This window comes from Homalodisca vitripennis, chromosome X, assembly GCF_021130785.1.
Source record: "Homalodisca vitripennis isolate AUS2020 chromosome X, UT_GWSS_2.1, whole genome shotgun sequence".
NCBI lineage: Eukaryota > Metazoa > Arthropoda > Insecta > Hemiptera > Cicadellidae > Homalodisca > Homalodisca vitripennis.
The window spans coordinates 71745514-71768907 of record NC_060215.1 but is presented as its reverse complement, the minus strand read 5'-3'; the positions used below and the strand labels follow the sequence as shown (position 1 = coordinate 71768907).

Genomic DNA, 23394 nt, shown 5'->3' with positions numbered 1-23394 from the left:
GTGTGTTAAATTCTCAGGGCTTGTTTAGGCGTGATAGTTTTCAAAAACCTAGCGATTTATTAAATAAAATACACAATTTTGGATTAAATATTTATTAAAGGATTTTAAGCTCATATCAATTTATTATCCAACTATTACTGTGAAGAAAAAGTTTTAATGGTCAAATAATTGAATTTATTAGTAGCTATGAACCTTTTTTAAAGTTGAAATTGTAAAATACTTTAAATTAATTTTTTGTTATTAGTAAAAGCAGTGGTTTGACATATAATTATAACATGAAATTTCAATATTAACTGTTTGTTACAAAATTACCTAAATCAGTATAAAGACACCATGCCTGCTTATTAAGAAATTTCTTTCAAAATTATGTACGACTAATTATAGAAATTATTGTTTTTTAGATTGTCAAATTCTGTTAAATACAGTGTATTTTAGAATGTACATTGAAATCTTGGTAGATTGTCAAATATGTCAAAGAAACAAATTGTTTCTTTTGAATAGATGTTGTTTCTCAGAAGAAATCCTTTAATTTATGACAAACTGGATAGAATACAATATTGTAAGAAATATTTAGCATTTTGTAGATCACATCTTGGCTAAATAAGTCAAATTGAGACAATATTTATGTTCTGTTAATAGTGCCAGCAGCTTCGCCATATGGGATGTTTCCAGGTCAGGCTCAACTGTACGCTGCTGCCCAAGGCCCTCCCCCAACCTATGATCAGGCACTTGCTCACCCAGCTATAGTTGGACAACAGGTAGGTCTTTACGTAAAATTCTCATTGATGGAGATCATTTAAGACAAATAATGTAAAACTTTATAAAGTTTTCTTTTACATGCTACTGAATGTATACATTCTCATTGTAACAAAATAGTTATTTCACAGGAAAAAGTACCTATTTCATAATTGACATATTTCGTAATTTTTGGATCATGGATACCACATAATGTAAATTATTAGATAAATGGTACAACATAACCCTAATCTTTGCCCACTTTCTTATTACATACAATAAAATGTTTTTTTCAGCAGCTGTTGGTAATTTCTATTACCACCTATATTGAGTTTTATTCCAGTAACGTACTAGCTTTGAAATATTATTAGAAATACATGAATGTTGCCAAGAAGTCATTAACTAGTCAGCCTCATAGTATTATTTGAAACAAATTTATAGGCGTATTGAGAATAAACTGGTTTTTATACACACTCATTTTGGCAGTTAATATATATACTTTGCCGTTAACCTCACACGTGACTGGGATTAATCCACCCATTCCAAAACTTTGCTGACAACCTTATCCAGCCAACCTTAAAGCTTTATTAACCATCAACTTCACCAGTAATCTATAGCAATATTGGGAATGCATAGACTTGGCTGGAAACACTATCTCACCACCACTATTAACATCCTGTTCCATAATAAATAAATCAATTAAATATGATAAGAAAGGAAATTAAAATCTTCAATAACTGTTTTAAGTTTTCATTGTTTTCAGTTTGCTATTTTCTTTGTCACAATCAGTTATTGACTGACTAAAATAACATAAAATCAATGTAAATTTTTGTGTCCAGTTAGGTATAAATAAGACAAATATGCATACAAAAAATTTTAACATTGTAACTCGAATAAACAACATTTGAATAATTTTTACTTTAAAAACGCAAGAGACATATATATAAAATAGCAACATAAGTCATTCAATCAAAACAGCGATTTGTTGTTTATTTTAACATATATAACAATTTTCTTAAATTTTCAAATAATGTAAGGTAAGTTATACATTGTAAAACTTTCTTCTTAATCTTACAGTATTTTTCATGTTTCTGACTGAAAAGTTGAAGCCTTTTGAAATACCTGTACAATTATAATGTAAAAAATATTGTCGATTTGTTCTTTTGTTACGTAAGTGGGTTTCAATATAAAACTGCCCTAATCCAAAATAGCAAAGTTATAATCAGCATGTTGTTAATATATTCCTGGGGACAATACATTTCGTTAGTGTTAAAAATAAGCTGCAATATGAAGGTGTAATCAGATTAACTAATATTATATCACTTAATTCAACAGGTTATGGACTTTCTATTTTAAAATTGCTAATACAATATGGTCGATTTTTCAATATTAGTACATTAATTATAGAAAACTATTGAGGTAGAATACCATATTTCTTGTCAGATTAGTTTACCTCTTTGGTGTGTTGTAGATGTATGGAGCTCCAAGTGCTGCTGCGGCTGCGGCAGCTGCAGCAGCAGCTGCATCCATGTACGCCACACAAGGCTACCCGCAGTACCTGGGCTACCCTGCATCTGCGTACAGCCCCATGCAGGCAGCTTACTACCCGACTCTAGCCTATACTACTTATCCTCAACACCAGTTGAGGCCCACTATTATGGTTCCTGTAAGTACCTTGCATTAGTAGTTGATATCTTGTATACATTTAACAAGGAACTACTGAATTGTTTATGCCTGTACATATATTTAATATGTATTAAATAGTTAAAACTTAGATTTTTAGTAGGAAAGGTTAACAAATTCTGAAAAATTAAACATTTAATATTTTGTTTATATATCAGTATAAATGTTCTCAATGATTTCTTGGGGCATGATTTTACAAACTAGTTTATTTCTGTAATACCAATTGGCATACATATAGATACATATCAATCACTTTATACATGTTCAATCTAATATTCTCTATTTTATGTGAATTAGTATTTAAATTCACCATGGAACTGTAAATATTTCAAGCAGAACTAATACAATATAGATAATTTGTAATTGTTTAAATGTTTTGTTAATAATTATTTTTTCTTTATAATATATTTTTCTAGAGTTTGGATCTGAATAATTGTCCATTTTGTCACCTTATCACAGTTTTGAGTGCCGTCCTAAAATTCATGATTCGCTAGAAAATGCTGTTTGTTTTGAGAGTTAACAAAGAATGCATAACTTTAAGAGTAAGAAAATCAGAATGGAAAATGAATTTGTGACACTATAGGCAGACAATGAGCATATTTGACAATTGTTCTATTGAAGGTATAAGAAGTGCATGCAGCTATGCTCACAGAGAACATTTTGAACATTATTTTCTCTACATAGTCTTAAAGTTGGATCTGCTAAAAATACTTTCTAGTCTACAGTGACGGAGAGAATGCCCACTTGTATTCTACTGAAGTTTTTGTGAACTGAAACAAGATATCAACAAATTTCAATTTGTTATTTTGTGAATGTTTATGGTTAGTGTATAGTGGCCTAAGGTATATGTCCACAGTGTAAAAATATTATATACTTTAGTTCTGGATTGAAGTAAAACTCACGTCGCAAAAAGAAATAACTAATTTCTTATGATTGGCGGTTTATTGGGGTTTTTATACTGTTGACAAACAGGGTAGCAAGATTAAAGAAAATGGAGTCCTGTAGCAACTCGTGTGTAACGACTCCTCTTCCTTATACATATTTAAATAGATGCATGTATAAAATTATTGTTATTTTGTTCTTTCTTTCATTTCTAGGTAGAATAAATATTACATGAAATATTGTTTTAGGGTCTTGAATCATGTTTTAGGTATTGATTGATTTGTCATTTGTTCCTCCAAAAATGGAAAAAGCTTGATTTGTGTATTTGGATAAACTAAAATAAAACATAAACATGTTATAGAAAAGTGTCAATTTAATAATGGTTTGTTAAATTATTTGAATAAACACAAGTAGGAATTTACTCTGCTGGAACAGGAAATTCCTATGTTGGGTCTAGGATTAAGATATGAACAACAAGTTTGTGGGAGGATTTGTAACATTTATCATGTACCTACAACAACTCAGGTTCTCGGTATTATCTGTAGGCCCTTTTAATGTATATACAATAGCGCATATTTTTAAAATTGTAATTATCAGGAAAGACCCTATTGTACTCATAAAGATCATTCAATATTCAGTTTTAGAACACATTGTCATTAAATTTCTCCATTATTAGGACAGATAAATTTTAAGGTTTTTTCAATTCAACAAAGACTTGTCAAGACCATCAGTTTTGTTGGCTATTCATTATCAATACTTAGGGCTGAGTACTTTATGAATTAGCAATTTGAAGCTGAAAGCCTTGATTATCACTTCGGGACAAAATTACAGATAAGATTTCATATTAAAATCACAATTGAACTTCTGGATGATTAGGTCATGTTTATTTTCCACATAAATGTCTAATGACAACAGTTCGATGAAACAACAGTCAGCTATTGTGTAAAGTTTAACTTGTAAGAATCAAGAATCTTTATTAGTCATTAAATAATTTTTACAAATTACAATAGGCTTTATCAGAATAAATGTCCTAAATCTATACTATGTACTAGAACAATGTTAATAATTTAAAATAAAAAATAAAATCTTAAATCTTAAGTTTTCACTAGACATGTACTCTTCAATTGTATAAAATATGTTACACTTAAGCCACTTACTTACATACGGCTTTGTCAAACTCATTATGTGGTAAAAAACCAATTGAAACTGGTAACCTATTAAATAGTTTAAATTGTTTGTATTGGTAACTTTTAACTTAATCTAATACTTGGTGCAACTAGTTCTTGTTTGTTTCTTGTTTGATAATTATGTACTAAACTGTGAGTATTAAAATTATTGATATTTCCTTTAAAAAAGATTAAATTACTCTGAATGTACATCTTGGTAATTGTCAAGATTTTAAATGTGCGAAAACTTGCTCTGCAGGATTCTTGATTAGATAATTCAGCCAATACCCTTGCTGCCTTCTTCTGCCAAGTAAAAGAATTTTTTGCGGCACCAGAGTTACCCCAGAGGCACATATCATAACTTAAATGGCTGTTTAAGAGACCCAAATAAGCCATCAATAAAACATCAGGGCTCAAATACTTACAGGCCTTAAATCCTTAATAAGAATATCTTGACAATTTCCTACAAAGGCCATGGACATGTTCATCCCAGCAGAGTGTACTATCTGGGGAAAAATGTTACTGTAACTATAATATAAGTAACTGTAATAGATTTGGCCGCCAATATAAAACAATGCAACACCCTAATTAGCAGTTAAATATTGTAACAAAGTAAATGGGTGCCACTTTAACACCCACCCTACAGTACAGCATGCTCACTGTAGCAATGTGTGTATCAGTCAGCGCATTACCATCTGCCTATCTGACATTTTAGATTTTAGGTATGGTCCTAGAGAGTGAATCATGCTGATGTTTTTAGAAAAAGGCTCCTCCTCACAACTTGCATAGTCTGTGTCTCTGAGACATGTGTGACACTGGGCTTATTGTATACATTTTGATGTTTATATAATCTATTCATCTGAAAGGAACTCAAGGAAAACAACAATTTGACAACTGATGTCAGTAAGAGCATCCCATGTGAAACAAAACCTGTTCACAAAAGTTTCTAAACTATAAAAGTTGTTTAAATTATATTTTGTCACTAACTATATAAAATTAGTTGTTTGTTTCCCAATTATAAAATTAGTTTGCAAACACATATCTGCTATCATAAGTTGTGAATCGTTTACATTTTTAGATTCATAGTTTCAAATCTTGAATTTATTACAGATTAATATTTTAAGGAATCTACATCAGTTGGAGGTAAAGATCAATAATGATATGATAAGTACAACAATAATTTTACATGTTAACTCCCCACATGGGAAACATAAGAGATATGTTACATCTTTCTTAGTAATCTTTACTTTCTGGAGAAAATAAATTGACATTCATTTGTGTTGTAATAATGCATTTAACATTGGTGATATGTTTTTATAAGTAATTTTAAAATTATATTTAATGTTCCATCTCCACAATTCACGTTGATGACATCAAATATTTAAAAGAGTCACTAAAAAAGTTTTGATATTCACAAGTTGAAACCAGATGAACCGTTAATTTTACTATTACATTTGTTTCGTAATAGGTTGAATAGGTTTAGAATAGGTTGAGCACAAGACAATGAAAACCGGGAATAAGTAGGAAATTTTACTCATCATGGATAAAATTAAAATTTCTTAAAACCTGGGAAAACGTAAAAATGAAGTTTTCTCTAAAAGAACGCATCAGAAGCAAGAAGCAATTTGATATTTTATTTAGCTCTGAGCTCATAAATCCCATTCATTATATTTTACAAACCGTGAAAACTTGCATTTGTAAAATTGAATGAAGAATGACATTGTTTACAGAATGTTTCGACAGCACCTGACTGCAATTATGTGATGCACACATAGTACACAGAGTACTACAGGGGGGGGAGGGGAGATTGGGTGTGACCGTCTCAGTTAATCCATGGTTCTTCCTGCTTGGTTGACCAAAACTAGATAAAATCTGGATTTGTTACAAATAATCCGAATATCATAAAAATTGATTGTGTCTGTTATTACACGTGTAAGCTAAGAACTTCTTAGTGGGTAAAAATCTTTGAAGTAATGATAAATTCATATAATTTTTTAGTATTAATTTTTAATTATTGGTTTTAATTTTAAAACGTTAGTAACATGTTTTTTATTGAAATCTCTTTTAGTACCATAGCCGATTAACAAACTGTGTATTAAATTAAGAGCATATATAAGATAAAAACCAATTCTATTGAATTTTAAAACATAAAATGTTCTATTAATTGTATTGATTTGAAAATTATCATGGTACGAAAAATTGTCTCATTGATTTGAAGCATAACTGAATAATCTGATTAGTTTTGATTGAATTTAACTAATGTTATATTGTAGCTACAAATTTTAGTATCTGTAACTAATGGATTTCTTTCTGAGAACTGTGGAACAAGGCTTCAACCATGCTCAACCGTGAACAAGCTTTGTACACAACCATTATCACGGACCTGAGTACAATTTATAAGTGAATGTTAGAAACAAAACTTCTTTGTAGGTGGTACATATTTTTAAATGTTCTTTTTTTAAAAGATACTACAGGACTATATTATGTATCATAAGTTATTAAAATATGAGTTCTTAGGGTAAAAAACTAAATACTTGGGTATTTAAATATATTTATTACAGTAATGAATACCATGAAAATAGATCTCAAGTCATTAATTTTAACATTCAGTCAGTAGACAGTCTAATCTGGTACAGAATCTTGTATTCGTGCCTGGTGTTTTAAAATATATAGTACATTTAATTCCTCCTAAAATGTTGGCAAATGAATTCTTTACTGTGTATTTGAGTTGGTAGTTTGGATATATTATTTCAAATTTGGATGCACACATGTTATAATATTTTTGTAGTGCAAATAATTTATAACATTATAACGGCGATTTGTAATATTATAAAGATGATTAGTTCAATAATGTTTATGTCATAGAAATATAATAATTATTATTGGATATTGACTAATAGAGTGTTTGTAGCAAAACACTGTACTAATAGATATCAAATATTAGCAATAGAAAATACCAAGAATATGGACATATTTAAGATTTGTTAATGACAAAATAAAACAAACATAATTTAAATTTTAGTTAGTTATTATTATTGTATTTGGGGAATTTCCTGTAGTTTTCTGATCACACCCACAGAATAGCAGATACCAAACCTTATTTGTGAGCAATATTGCGTTGTGCTGGTTTCAAATTTTAACAAGCTGAAAAACAGAATGAGAATAACAATGTATAGAGTAACAGAATATGCATAGGAGAACCAGCACTTTGAGCACTACACTTATCTATCCAACCGTAACGTGATCAGTGTTGGCACATGTCGTGAATCTGAGTTGTAATTGTCAGAATATCAAACTTCTAAGATAATTATTGGGCTTCATTACTGAGCATTTCTGTATTATGCAGAGTGTACATATTGTTAAATGAAATTGAAAAACTTGCCAGAGGGATGGCCCACAACGAGATGGTGAAAAATATTTAATTTAAGCATAAGCAACAAAAGTAATTCAAGTCTTCATAAGATGTAAATTTATCAGTGAATATAAGCCGCAGTATTTCAAAACTAGTGGGTTCCTCTGTAAGAGTGCCCTAAAAAGTGAGTTTTATCCAGCTATTTCAATCACTGTCAAAGACACTTACCTATTTTATACAAATCTTAGCTAAAATATCATCTGAAAGTTATTCTATTGCCATTTTACTCACTCAATAACTGCAAAAACTACAGTGACACATTTTACACAATCAGTAATTAATCAAACATCCATGTTTATTTACTCATGGTAAACTCAACAAAATGTTTATAAACTATCAGGTCAATCAGCAATGTAAACATTAGGTTACAACAAATTTATACCAGGTAATATAACAAGTAGAATTGTACACACACAGAAATAGAATCAGCTGATTACTTGAAACAACTGATTGAACACAATCATATGACAGTAAATTGGAACTGAACAAAAATAAAGAAAAGAGTAACTGCGATGTAGTGGTAACAAGGGAAACAACTTGAAAGTGTTTCTTATCTATTCTGCTAGGTCACATACGTATTCAGGCAACAGATTATTCATCACGAAACATTATTGTGAAAACTGTTAGAGTCATAGCGCTTCCCGCATGGCTATTGATGTTACTGCAGGTGGCATGTAGCGCATTATCGACTTCGTTGCGGAATTACTAGTCAAAGGGTTAAAGACAAAGAAGAATTAAAGAGAGGATCGACCAATCCCATTATACAGGGTCATCGAAAAAGTTGGCCTTAATTTTTATTTTTAATAACTCAGAGTGCAATAAAAATAATTTAATTATTTTTACACCAAAAGATAGAAAAAATCATAAAGTTATATTTACATACTCAGTATGTTTCGATGTGAGCTCCGCCTGTGGCACGACATACATCAAAGCGATACTCCACCTCCGTCCAGGTCCTCTTTATCATGTCAGAAGTCACAGTTGTTATTGTATCGGTGATTCAATCCTTTAGATGTTGCAGGCACTGGATATTTTGAGCATAGACAATGATTTTTATGTAACCCCAAGAGAAAGAAATCTAAAGGAGTTAAGTCAGGGCTCCTTGGCGGCCACGCAAACAGGACCACCTCTACCAATCCACTGATTAGGGAATCTTCTGTTGAGAGCTTCGCACACAATAAGACTGTAGTTAGGCGGTGTTCTATCTTGTTGGAAAGTAACAGTTATTCTTTTTTCTCTTTCAACATCATCAATTTGTGGAAAAACATAGAGTTCTAACATGTCCAAGTAGTTAGTTCTACGGATTGTGTCTTCAGTGAAAAAAATGGGCCAACAACACGTTCCTGCATGAGACTGCACCACACGTTTACCTTGGGTGTATCACGGATATACTCAAACACTTTATTGGGTTGTTGAGAACCCCAGATTCTACAATTATATCGGTTAACACTGCCATTAATGTAATGGAAGGTTGCCTCATCACTAAAACAAATCCCGTTAGATAATTTGGATTATCGTCAATGCGATTTAGCATCTCAGCAGCAAAGTCAACACATTTAGGTGGGTCTGCGGGCTTAATTTGATGCCGCAATTGAATATTCTTTGTTTGAAGGTTATTTTTGACGATGGAAGGATTGTGAAGGAAACAGGATTTTTCCGGACATTTGCCATCGTTAAGTGAAACAAGATCTCAGTTTGGATCTCAGAAGCAATGGATACCCTCAATTAGTAATTAATAAGTGCAAACGAACCAGAAGAATCATTCCTGAGTCAGAAAAACAGAATTGTGATAAATTTGCGTTTATGTCAATCCCTTATGTGCCGGGATTATCGGAGAAAATTAGAAGAGTAGGTAGAAAGTACAACATTAGAACCGCGTTTAAAACACACAACACTCTTAGACAAAGTCTCGTAAAAACAAAACCAAAAAATGGCACACAGGATTCCAAAAACTGTGTTTACAGTATAAAATGTAGCTGCAATAGGGAATACATAGGCGAGACAAAAAGACCACTAAACATAAGGATAAAAGAACACAAAGAAAACACGAGAAAGGGTTTCACAGAAAAGTCAAAAATTGCACACCATTGTTGGTCCGAAGACCATCATATGAATTGGGATGAAGCCCACATAATACATCGGGAACCACATTTCTTCAAAAGGAAATTAATTGAGGCAACATACATTAAATTGGCAGACCAACCAATCAGTCAACCATCAGTCGAGATTAGGCCGCTTTGGTTGCCAATTCTAAAAAATGAACTAAAGAGAATACCAAAAGTATCAAACGGATCGGATATTTGCAATAAACCAATGCGGAGTCACAATATGGTTTTAAGAAGTTCATCTCGCATGAACCAATAATAACGAAAGGGCCCATTCCTGTTCCCCTTCCCTTGTATTTCCGCCATCTTGTTTTAGCCGGCCGTCACGATTACCATTGGCTACCCCCTCTGGTCAGTCGTAAATGGTTAGTAGACGAGTGAAGACATATTGTGACCTGTATTCCGTAGTTTAGTTTAATGATTGGTGTTTTGTATAGTTTTTTTATTAAGTGCATGTCTTTAGTGTTAGTGAAGTTGACATACAACATGTAGGTTGTGATTCCTGACTCAGGCGTGCCACAACGCTTTAGTAAGATTTGTTTATTTTAACCTAGTTTGTAATTATGTATTAGGTTAGTTCTTTACCTGAAGAAGAGATCAGATTGCAGATCTCGAAACGTAAAATTTTTTAAAAAATTTTGTGTTACTGTTTTCTTGTTTCACTTAACGATGGCAAATGTCCGGAAAAATTGAATATTGTACGCATTTAGTTTCAAACGTTTATGAATCACATTTTGAATTGGGGTTTTTGGTATACCTAGTTCTATAACTGCGTCAAACTATGGATTTCTTAGGGCTACGCAAGTATGACTGCCTCAAATGTTCCACATTTTCTTCAGATGTTCTAGGCCAGCCAGGCAATTTGTTTACGTCTACACTTCCTGTGTCTTTGAACTGCCTATACCAATGAAGAATAGGTTTATTAGTAGGTGAGTTTTGTCCATATCACTAGGTGGCTTTTTAGTTGTAGTTAAATATTCAGCATACCGCAAAACACACTGAGCTTTTTGCTGCATACTCGCCATGACTGCGTCGCCTCTACTGACTGGAATGGCGACAGTCGATGCGCGCCAAGCCTGTGCATGCACAGATCTCACTTCAAGGTCAGCCCAGTGGTGGAATTAAAACTCAAACAATTTGTCTGCATTATGACGTTTGTTTCGCACACATCGCTTAACTATTTCTTTTACAATAAAGAATCAAAATTAAGGCTACCTTTTTCGATGACCTGGTACTAGTATGTAAAGATTTTTCTCTTCTTAAATATAAAGAAAGTTCTGTTAACAATCTCGTCTTGATAAGCTCAATACTTTGTTTTAGTTTATTTCACTAACTGAAGTACATTTTGTGTTGTTTTAGAATGGCTATGATGGAGGTGCTAGATTTGATGGTATCGCTCAGCCTGTGATTCCCCCCACTCCTCCTGGTGTTCCTCCCTCCCCTGCACAACTCGCTGCCATGGCTGGACACAATGTTGCTTTGACACAGAAGAAGGGGACTTACCTCACGGGCAGTAGTGATGGAGGGTACACATTCTGGTAGTGAGCCTGCATTAATTTGCTTTCGCGTGAGTATTTCTAATATTTACTAAAATTAATTTTTTAATGTGTTACTTATTCACGTTGGATTCTTCCTTCTTAGGATAGACTTAAAAGTATGATGATTAAGGGAACAATATCAAAATTATCGATTTTAGTAAACTCTTTAAATTAGCATTACAACCTATTTTTGTTTTTAGATCAATCATTAAATGATTACCTGTTTATCAACTAAACGAGTCTGTGCTGACTTGCCTTGGACATTGTGTGTGAAATGTACAGAATTATATAAAAATGTGCTGACTTAAATGAATATTGGTAAGCATTTCACTTGAATGTCATTGTCTGGTGTTTCAGCTGACAAGCAGCAAGATCCATTTTAAATTAATGAATAAAAGTTTGTTGGTCCATTTTTGTTCATTCATTATTATTAAACCCATTTGAGGCTAAAGTTGGGCATGGGCTGTCCTTTAATTTGTATTGTGCAAAGAATAAATATGAAGGAAAGTGAAAATTTTCAGGATGACGGGAGTAATCATTGTTTGGCTAGGAGCAATAGATGGAAAATTGAAGTTAGTTCAATATTCTATAATTATTTTTGTGCACTGGAGCATGTTTGGGGACGAAATCTGAATATTCGTCAGTGTGAAAATTACTGATCGCCTAAACATATTTTAGATTTTCATGTATCAAAAGAACTGTTGCTAGATAGCCTAATTTATAAATTATTGTAGATTTGTAAATGATATTTAACAACATTTTAGTTTGTATTTTCGTATTTATGCATGTGCATCGTTCTGAGACAGCTTCATCTATTTGCTGATGATAGCTGATTGGCATTACACAAATTACCTATGGCAAAAATGTGTTTTTCTTATACTCTGTAACCAAATTACAGACTATAAATGTTCAGAAAATAATATAATTAAACTTTGTATTTTCTATATTTATGTTCGAGCATCACTTGTAAATTTACAGCATTTATTAAAAATGTTTTGAAATAAAGTGGTAGTGAACAGAGTGAAAGTGAACTAGAAGACATAACTGATAGTCATTTAATGTTGCATAGTATGAACTACAACAGCGAAATTGTCCAAATGCTAACAAATTACTGAAGGGCTATGAAAAATTGGATAAAGGTAGTGAACAGAGTGAAAGTGAACTAGAAGACATAACTGATAGTCATTTAATGTTGCATAGTATGAACTACAACAGCGAAATTGTCCAAATGCTAACAAATTACTGAAGGGCTATGAAAAATTGGATAAAGGTAGTGAACAGAGTGAAAGTGAACTAGAAGACATAACTGATAGTCATTTAATGTTCCATAGTATGAACTACAACAGCGAAATTGTCCAAATGCTAACAAATTACTGAAGGGCTATGAAAAATTGGATAAAGGTAGTGAAAAGAGTGAAAGTGAACTAGAAGACATAACTGATAGTCATTTAATGTTCCATAGTATGAACTACAACAGCGAAATTGTCCAAATGCTAACAAATTACTGAAGGGCTATGAAAAATTGGATAAATAGTTTATATGTGTATATTTTTGAAAAGAAAATTGTCTTTGACAAACAACAAGAATTAACAATGACATGTTCATATTATTTATAGATTCTTAGAATTAGTTTTGTGCAAAGTTCACTTGTTTTTTACTTTAGCCACAGAAATATTCTGTCTCATGGGCCAGTGAATGGGGTTATATTTTCAGTCCTGAATGGGTTTTAAAAATAATACTTTGAGTGCTGTCTAAAGACTTGTTGGATAATGATGCTTTATTTTAGTAATTAAAAAATCATAGCTCATAAAGTACATTGAGTGAAAGAAAAGTACTTCTCCTTTATTTTCTTCTTTTCACACTTAATTGTTTTGAAAATTTAAGTTGAATACTAAATAAAGTCTTGTGTCTTTTAAAAATAACTTCTTAAAGAAGTTTAGTTTGCAAAAAAGAACTCTAAACATATTTATAATTATTGACATCACGTTTGATGTACTCAATGAATTTCTTGGGAAGAATCTTACCTTTTTTAAATTTCTTTCAACCTTGTAACATCATACTTTAGTCAAGATATCTTGTAGAACTTAAGATTTTTTAACAACCGCCATAACAGCCACATCAGTGATAGTGTTAATATGTCGGAATGACAATCATCAATGGACGATGAGGATTTGATCTATATCAATTGAGCATTATGAATGAAGACTTGTGAAATGACATCATAAGGATCAGTGAAGCTTCAGTAAAAGGCAGGACGGATAGACATACAATATTTCTGTTAAGTGATATTCAAGTTAATGATAATAATTCTAATAACACCTTCAGTGATATCGTTTGTTATGCTCATTCTACTGCTAAATTATTTGATTTAGTAAACAAATCCCAAAAAGAAAATTGCAAACTAACAAAGAAGAAGCAAGTATTAAAAAATAAAACAAATATCTTTAGTTTAAGGCCAAACCGCAATCAATTTTGAGTTTGAGAAATTGTATTCATAGTTCTTTAAGATGACTTCCCTAATACAGGAAAATGTATATAACAATTTGTTTGATCCACTCCATGTGAAATTACAGGTTCAGATTAAAAGAATGTTAAAAAAAATATATAAAACATGTTATTTATTAAATTATAATTAATTAAAAATCACAGTATTCTTGAGTCATAAATGAATAATAAACATTTATCTCCAGCCATTTTTACTTTGGCCTGATTACAGAATTGTCTAAATTTCCTATTCGAAATGCCTGCAATTTCATGCCTCAAACTGTTTGCTTACACAAAGATCATACAAATACCCTTAAATAAAAACAACATATATGTTCCAAAAAATCATTCTTTTATTAATTCGAATAAGGAATGAATGTTTATTCCAGCAACTTGATACACGTTTACATGAGATTTTTATAAACTTATAAGTTTTATAATTCTTCATTAACTAGAATATAAAGACAAACTTAAGTGATCAAACTAAAAAAATTAATTTTGAAAAAATATAAAACATGAAAAAAACATTAAAATTCTTTCTATAACGAATCGATAAATGAGTATGCTGGGATTAACCCCTTGACTGCCATGCCCATGTTAACACGTTCTAAACAACTGATTTGCTACATGACACCTGATAGCTGATACACATTGTACTCTACTATAAATCCACAGTAGTGCTGTATAATTGATACTACACTATGACAGTCAACTATAAGGAACTATGAAAGCACATGGTGAAGTTTTACCTGGACGTTCGAAACTGAACATTGTTTTCTAGTTTTTTCAATTGCATTTTTGAAGTTCATACCGCAAGTATTTTTTATTTTATATTTTGACTGGGTTTCAGTCAGTATGGTAGGAATTAGTTTTAATAACGATAAGGATATTTTATGAATTTTTGATTTGTTTGGATGCATTTTTGTAAGTCATGCATTCAGCCGCAAGTATTTTTTATTTTATATTTTAATTGGGGTTGAGTCAGTATGGTAGGAATTAGTTTTAATAATGATAAGGATGTTTTATGAATTTTTGATTTGTTTGGATGCATTTTTGTAAGTTACGCATTCAGCAGTGTAACTTTTCTGAAAATGAGGCGATCAGGATGCAGACTCAATTAATCAACCACATGAATCAGGAGATTCTGATGACAGTTTGGTAAATGAAGAAAGCTAAAGTTGATCATGGTCGGGGAGAAACGAAAGTTCGGGAAGGCTGTGTTCCACCGTCACTCAAAAAAAACATTAATTGAGTCCAAGAGGGCAGACACTGCACTTATTTGATGATTAAAGCTTCCCTAGGAAATGGATCCACAGCAGTGCAAATAATCTTGCATAACTGCTATTTTGATAGATGAGTAAAGAGCTGAGCGTGTGAGAATCAGCTAGCAGACTCTCCCAATTGCAGAATAATGTTGGTCATTGGATTATTTACAGAATTGTCATGGGTAATACAATGCACATACAATTTTATAACATTCTAACTCAAGGAGAGAGTCACGTGTGAGTGTTTGCAAACAAGCCATCTCCCACAATGGTCAATAAACAATGATCGGTGAAGAAATGTATCTATGGGACAGGTGCAGGCTTTGAACTGAAAGGACGAAGATCTGTCACAGCAAGTTGGTACTTAGAACAATGCTTGCCAGAAGTTTCTCAGGACTTAATTCTGCACCATGACAATGCCTCTTCTCACACTGCTGCAAAAACTTTGGAGTTTGTGGCCGAAAATGGGACCCTAACGGCTCAGTCCGAGCCACTATCACTTGGAGGGTTAAAGATTTAAAAAATAATAAAATATAAGTTTACTTTTCCATTATTATCATTTTTATCACTTATTAATAATATATTATACAGAATAAACGGTTTTGTAGTAATCAAGTCTTTAAAATCATTTTTATATCAGCTTTTGTGTTGGGGCCTTGAAAGACCCCACTGTACCATTTGTGTTTTCTAAAACTCACTGTACCAGCTAAGGGTTAGAACATTTATTAAGCGTCTAAAGTATATTCTCTCCCCTCCAAGGAATCAAGTGTGTATATTAATTATCCTAAATTGATATTTAATATATTTATAACCATTGTTAATAATTGTTTTCTATGAACACTTGTGAAATGTTATGTAACCTATTAATTAAATATGCCAAAGACTGCTTAAAACAGGTAAAGTGCTCGGTAATTGAGGGTCTTGGCACAAAAATGCTAAACTGCTTAAGTTTTACCATGTATATGAAATCATGGCAGTTAGAGAGTTAATGATATTCTTGGAAACATGTTTTTCTTGGATTTACTCCAAAAAACTCATATCTCAAGTATACAGATAGATAGATATGATAAAACTAGTACGCTGTTATGGTAACCAGCAGCAATTCTAGAATTAATAAGTACAACCTGTGATTAGTGTTTTACTGAAGTGAGAGAATGGTTTATTTCAAACACCTTCCTTCTGTTCTCACAACATGTGCAATAGTGAAGTTGTTGTCAGTGAAAGTATTGAGAAACGCTATTGTCTACACAAGAGCTTGGAAAATGGTCAGGTACAGATCTGCTTTTCAGACCATTGCTAATAACTATACTGCTTTATGCTAATCACTGATATTTTACACAGGCACAAACTAAATTGAGTCGTATTATAAAGTCCCTCTCGGAAGGGCCCAGGGCTAAGATCCATAAAAAGGTTTATAATACCTCTCTTTCTGAGTTACGTGTAATACTCTATGGAAACCAATTAAGTATAATAGAATGTTTTCAACTTTTTTTGAGTTGAAAAAGTAGGGGAAGAAATTATACGCCATAATTCAAAGTGCATTTGAAATGGACATTAAGGATTGTCGTAGTCAGAGACTTGACAACTGTTCAAGTATGTCTTGTGAGTTTAGAGACTCAATACAGAAAATAATAGATAGAAGAAAATATGTCTTATTTATTTAAAAAGTACCAGAGACATTGCACCTACATAATTTACATATTGAGGAAAAGGAAAAGAAAAACATTAAAGATAGTAGAGCAAACTGAAAATTCTGCTTAAGAAAACACTACGATGAATATTTTAAATTAAATTGTCACAGCATTAATAGAACAGATGTACTACCATTTTCTACAAGTGACCGAAATTTGTGGAATATTTAAATCTTTTTACATTTTAACAAAATACTAACACAAAAGATCAAGAAATAGAAAAAGAATACAAGGAAAGATAATCCAAAACCTAATGATGATGTATCATGATAATCTGATGGGAATGTTAAGTCTTAAATAAATAATTTAAATATAAATAATACTCTTTTTAAATCCATGTTTAAAATGTCATTGACTAATGTGAAAAGTAAAATCTTTAACTTAAACTGTTGATCAAAATGTATTATTTGATACATCAGGGTTTTTCCAGAGTGTTTTGCTGTTTGAGGCTTTTTTATATGCCTTTGAGCGTTGCAGTTGGGGGAATAAGTTTTTAGCAAACTATCTTTAGCCCTGGATCTAGCTATTGAAATTCCTGTAATGTGAGACACTATTTTGCTAGTTGTGCACATCATTATTCAAACCTATGTAGAATGTTTATTATTCAAGTGAAGTATACTAGGTGATTCTGAGAAAAGTGCACATACTTCAGGGTTGATAGAGGATGTGAATTCAATCATATTTTGTCTAATACACATGAGATCACAAATGTTCCATTTCAGAAAAAAATTAAGAATTTGTAAAACGCCTCCTTCGAGGTAACAAGTATTGTTCCTTTTGAAATTTGGCCAGAAAACGCAAAGCTACTGAAACTGTGTTTTTCTTTTTAATTACAAATAAAATAACTACTAAATGCAAACCAGAATGTAAAAAATTTAATTTTTTTTGTACATGCAATGTATAGAGGTGTAATTTTTTGTAGTGCACTGTGTTTGCTGCAAATATATCAACATCAAAACAATTGAGAATTACCGATACACAAGCAGATAGGCTTATATTATCCTGTCTTGTTGAAATAATTCTAGTTTGATTATTGTTTCAGTTGCTGCCTGAGTGGTCGTCAGAAGCATCCACCAATGCCGCCTATTCTTGGATGAGAGAATAATAATAATAATAATAATAATAACAACATAATAATATTGGAGTAAAAATAAGTTACCTATAACATTTCCTCCTTCCTAATTTTAGCAATATTTATTATTATTTCTGTTAAGAGTTAATTGTTTGTTGGTACTGTTTTTTAAAGAAGGAGGTAAATTGTATTTATATATACATACATGTTTGCAACTTGTATGTATATAATATGTTTTTCAAGAAAAAATTCTCTATGGTGGAAATAAGTCTTCGACAGCAGTCTTTTTGTTCAGAAAACAAATATTGTTCTGTGTTATGTTATTTTGACAATGTAATAATTGTTAGTTACTTTGTTATAGTTTTAGTTTGGTTACTCTTAAATATTTCAGATGTTCTAAGTCACATTTCAGACTGGATGTTTACCTAAGTTTTTGGTACTATCTTAAGTTCAAAAATTTAATAAGGAAGTAATATTTATCTTAGTTGTCAATCATGCTTCCAAAACTTTAATAACACATATTTTCATTTTATTTTCTAAATTTGATATTCTCTAATTCCTGTTCATTTTATAATGAATTGACATTGATGTACATGTTTTATTGATTTCATTGTATTTGACTAGACACAATTCATTCATCAAGTTAATTGAAACTTTGTGATTCAGTTCTCTGGTAATTCTCTGTCATGCTTATAGTTCCAGTCTGGCATCATTCCTATATTGGGTTCTTTGTTTGAATCCATGTACTGTAAACTATTAACACTGGAATTTATGGATGTTAACTTTATTTTGCACCCATAAAAGAAATTAAAACCAGGTTCCTAGCTGTAACTAAAAATCCAACAAGAGAATACCTCATATCTATGAACATTCCTATCAGATGTATTATGTACATGCTTGTTTGTTAGTGCTTGATATTCGCTCTGTCTTCTTAAAATATTGTCTCGAGATTCTGAAAAATCGTAAGTGTTATGTAAGTAGTAAGAACTGAAAATACATTATTGTGAAAAATAACAGTAAGTTTAAGAATTTTTGTTAACAAAAAGCTACTTTTTTTAAAAAACTTATGTTATTTAGTTAAAAAATTACAAGTATTTTTTGTATTGAGAAGCTATTAAAAATGTACTTCAATATTACAGATTACACTGCACCAATGGAGACTGATGCATTCACTGCAGTCAAAGTTGCGTTTTGTTGCAACGAGCTCACTAAACAACAGCAACAGATTGCAATATCAAATAAATAGTTTCACTATCCTGAACTATAAACATTAATATTGTTTACACTTTACAAATCAAATATAAATTAGTTGTTTCCATGCCATAAGCTATTATGTAATATCATATAAGTATTTGTAATGGGAATTACCAGGAAACTGTGAAACTTTTACATCTCAAATGTATCTTGATATTGTAAATCTACACTTGTCATTTGGTTTGGCTTGACCCAGAAAATTATGAACCCTCATGTTTTAATGAATTACAATAAGTGTGTTTAATTTCATTACCGTTTGATGATGTAGCAGTTAATATATGTGCTAAATAAATCTGTAATTAAATAAGTTCAAGCATAGATCAACTTTCTAGATCAAGTTTTTGAAACATAATTAGTGGTAAATCAATACAAAACAGACGTGGCACAATTGATCATTTAGATGAATCAGCATAAATTGTTGCATAGAATTTAAAAATCATCTGACTGTTTGAAATGATTTCATCTATTGACATAAAAAGAGATGTAAGTCTATTATATATGCACAAAGACTATATTAAACTGTTTATATTCCAATATGAATTCTTATTTTATCCTTTTCAAAATAATTACCTAACAAAATAAATCATCAGGGTGGCCACCCGACCAGGAAACTGGGAAAAGGCTGGGAGTTTGACGCACCAAGGAAAAAACCGGAAATAAGCCAGAAATCTTTCTTTGGAACCCGGAAAATCTCATCAACAATAATTTTTGTGACTCTAAGAACTTGTGAAATCCCAAAAATTGTATTTTACATGACGTTATCCGTGATGCTGTGAATTAAGGTCGACATGTGGTTGATGATGTAGCAGAATTGTTTACAGAGTACGTGGCATGTAGTTACTGCAGTGTGTGTGATCGATGATATGTTCACGAGCCTCACCTGACGCCGGTTAAACCAAGGTTGCTTCCACTAGTGTAGAGGAGTTCATCTTGGTTAGTTCCATCCCTATGTCGTATAAGCCCATGATACACGCAACGATCAGTCATGATTAAAGTTGGCCGACCGATCGTCTCAGTTTGCTATGTGAACGATTGCTCTTCACATATGTTCTGATTGGTTGTCAGATTACATCTGTGAAAATGAGGTTATGTTTTGATTCTGGAGCCGAATTCCTCACATACGTTAGTTTCTATGTCTTAACGGTATTTTTAGGGCGGCAGCTAGTGGAATTCCTATCAGTTCTCCAATCAGCTATTCGCTTGAACAAATTCTTAATTGATTACGCTAATTATGCCTGAATTCTGCGGTCGCAAATTAGTATATTATGCGGTCGCAATATATGTGTGTGTGCATGTATTTTTGTGAATATGCAAGTGTAATGTGAATGTATGTGTGTACTGAAAATATGTATATGTACATGTTAATAGAGTGAATGTACGGATGCATATTGATGATATTCTATTGTAAAATGTGTGTAAAATTCTTATGCTTGAGTATAGGTCAGACCTTTCTTTATTAATGTTAATATTCTAGATATTTAAGTTTAGTTAAAGCGGTTAATTTTGATAACTCAAGATACAGCTTTTTTACTAAGTCTTTAATATTATATTGTTCAATGAGGCCTACTTACTTAAATTAAATTGTTTATACAGTTTATAATAATGTCTTTTATAAGAATTAAAATTTCATTTACTATTTTAATTCTTAGGGAGTTGGGCCAATAATACTGGAATATAAGGCCCTGTATTACATCAAGGCAATTTCTTATCTAATAAGTACAGTTGTTTCCTCCAATCAGGCTTTGCCTTGGAGGTTTCATTTTCCAAAATAACCAACAAAAATCCTGTTCATTGTAATTTTCCTTTTGATTAACTCGTTAGTGTAACTTGGTCAACCTGAGCAAATCATTTTTATGCTATGTTTTGTTTTGTATATGCTATGTAATGTTTACTTTATTTTGAATTAATTTATTACTTTTGAATTATTGTATTACTGTTGGATTTGTTGTAATTATTTTTGTTATTTGGAAAATAAATGTATTATTATTTGTTTATTATTATTATTTTGATGTGAAAACATCGTGCAGTCGTCGGTTGGTTGCATATAACGTATTACTTGAATTAATGTTGATTTGTGGTAATGTAATACAAGTAATAATACTAATCTTTATTTCTTCAAAATTGAATTAACCTTTCCAGCGTTATTGACGCGGATCCGCGGAGGGCCACTACAAGCTCAAAACGTTATTGCCGTGGATCCGCGTTTTTGCATTCTTTATTTTCTTACTGCTATGTTAGTTGAATATTTTGCTGGTTCTAGTAGTCATGCGACATACAGACGGGTTGCCCTGTCTCAAATTCTATTACAATGGGAGTGGCAGTGGCTTCTAATTGGCCAAACACTGTCTAACGGGCGTGGCCCGCGCCTTTCACAAAGTCATTGATGGGAGCTCCCGTCAAGGCATCTAGTCAGTTAGTTAGTGAGAAGCGTCCGGTACACGCACATGTATTTCGGTTATCGCTAATTTTCTGTTGTGTCCTATTCTTTTTAAAGTAAATTGTTCATATTATATACAGCAGTGTCCAGTGTTCATTTACCGGTAGTGTTTTTTTTACCATTATTCGCGTGAATGGTGAATCCAGACGATTCGGAATTTGAAGATTTGGTAATTCTGTGCAATTACTTGGTCAACCCCAAACTTTTTCATATTTTAGTACGGTCATAAGGATGTTATCAGAAAGCAAGAAACACAATTCAAGCCCCGCAAGGCTGTCTTACAGGTTGTCAAGCGATAAGAAGGTTCAAAGTCCATGCGTTATCAGTGGCTTGCGGGGGAGACGCGCGGAATGCCAGTTGTGGCAGCCCGCCACCAAATAAACACTCTTTGTTTACTTTTGTATTTTTCTAATTTTATTAGTTTGTAATATAGTACTATGTTTATCTGTAAAACTGTGTTTCATTCCCCTATTTACTGAATAAATGATAAAAAAATTAGTGACAACTACACTGCTATTCTACGATATTCTTAAAGTTAAAAATTAGCCTAGGAAATCCAAAAAGGGCTAAACAAATTTTATTTACCGTTAAATAACTCTATTTTGACATACAGAAAGGAAAATAAATTTAACTTTACACATTGGAAATTAAAAAAAATTGTAACTTAATCAAGGATCAGGTCCAATTTTTCATGACGCTTAAAGGGTTAAACAAGGTAAGTACAATGTACTTCTTAAAACTAAGTACAAAAATAAGTTAGTAATAATAAAATGATAAATTTGAAATAAACAGCACAATGGAACTGTATGTTTAAGGAAATAAGGAGGGCCTCTAAGGCAAAGCCCTTATTTTATATATAAGCTTTTATAGTTGTTATTTAGAGGCTCTATCATTCAAAAATGCTATAGAGAAAAACTAAACTCGCCACACATTTATGTTATATTATGGGCATAATTACTGCTTCATTCACAAACCCAAAATGGGGGATTTTGGGGGCAGCTCAAAAATTTTAAATGTAAAGCCCCATCAAGTGACCTGTCATTTTCAAGCCCCTGATAAAAGAAAACAAACAATGCAAACTAGAGGTCTCTATCTTAACCCAGTAAAAAATGACTGCCAATTGAAAATTTTATAAGCCAGAATAAACTACTTACAACATAGGAATAACTAACTTTTGGGGCAGCTAAAAACTGTCACTTTTAAGCACCACTCAGTTGATCTCTCATTTGTTAGGTATTAAAAGGCAAAACAATCTCAGAACGAAGTATGGGTTTAAATATCAAACCTAGCAAATAACAAAAGTTTAAAGAAATATTGGGAATTCCTAACTGCAAGAGGACTACATTCCACTAGTTATGAACTTTGTCCCAAATTATCTGTTGTTTACACTAGTCTTATCATTGTTTCATGTTTTCAATACCATCAGTGTCTTGCCGTACTGACTTGAGTCACATTATTCCTTAATTTTATCATGGAGCTAAGCGAACAGGAACGTATTACATTGTTAATGATGCATGGATATGGTGATAGAATTCGATCATATGAACAAGTGAGACATTTATTTAATAAAACATTTCCTGATAGAAACTCTATATCAAAATCTGCTGTTGAAAAACAATTAAACGTTTTGAAGAAACAGGCTCAGTGAAGAATCGGCCTAAGTCTGGAAG

General features: G+C 31.8%; 1 protein-coding gene across 2 annotated transcripts in view; it reads left to right on the top strand.

Moving 5' to 3' along the window:
* Window positions 1-19821, top strand: part of LOC124369181 (DAZ-associated protein 2-like) — a 65693-nt gene extending 45872 nt beyond the window's left edge. For both annotated transcript variants that reach the window (XM_046826993.1, XM_046826992.1), the window contains 4 exons: window positions 640-758; window positions 2207-2401; window positions 11343-11550; window positions 18004-19821. In XM_046826993.1, the coding sequence (XP_046682949.1) occupies window positions 640-758; window positions 2207-2401; window positions 11343-11525 (497 nt within the window). In that variant the 3' untranslated portion in view covers window positions 11526-11550; window positions 18004-19821. The remainder of the gene's footprint in view (window positions 1-639; window positions 759-2206; window positions 2402-11342; window positions 11551-18003) is intronic.
* Window positions 19822-23394: the final 3573 nt, after the last annotated feature.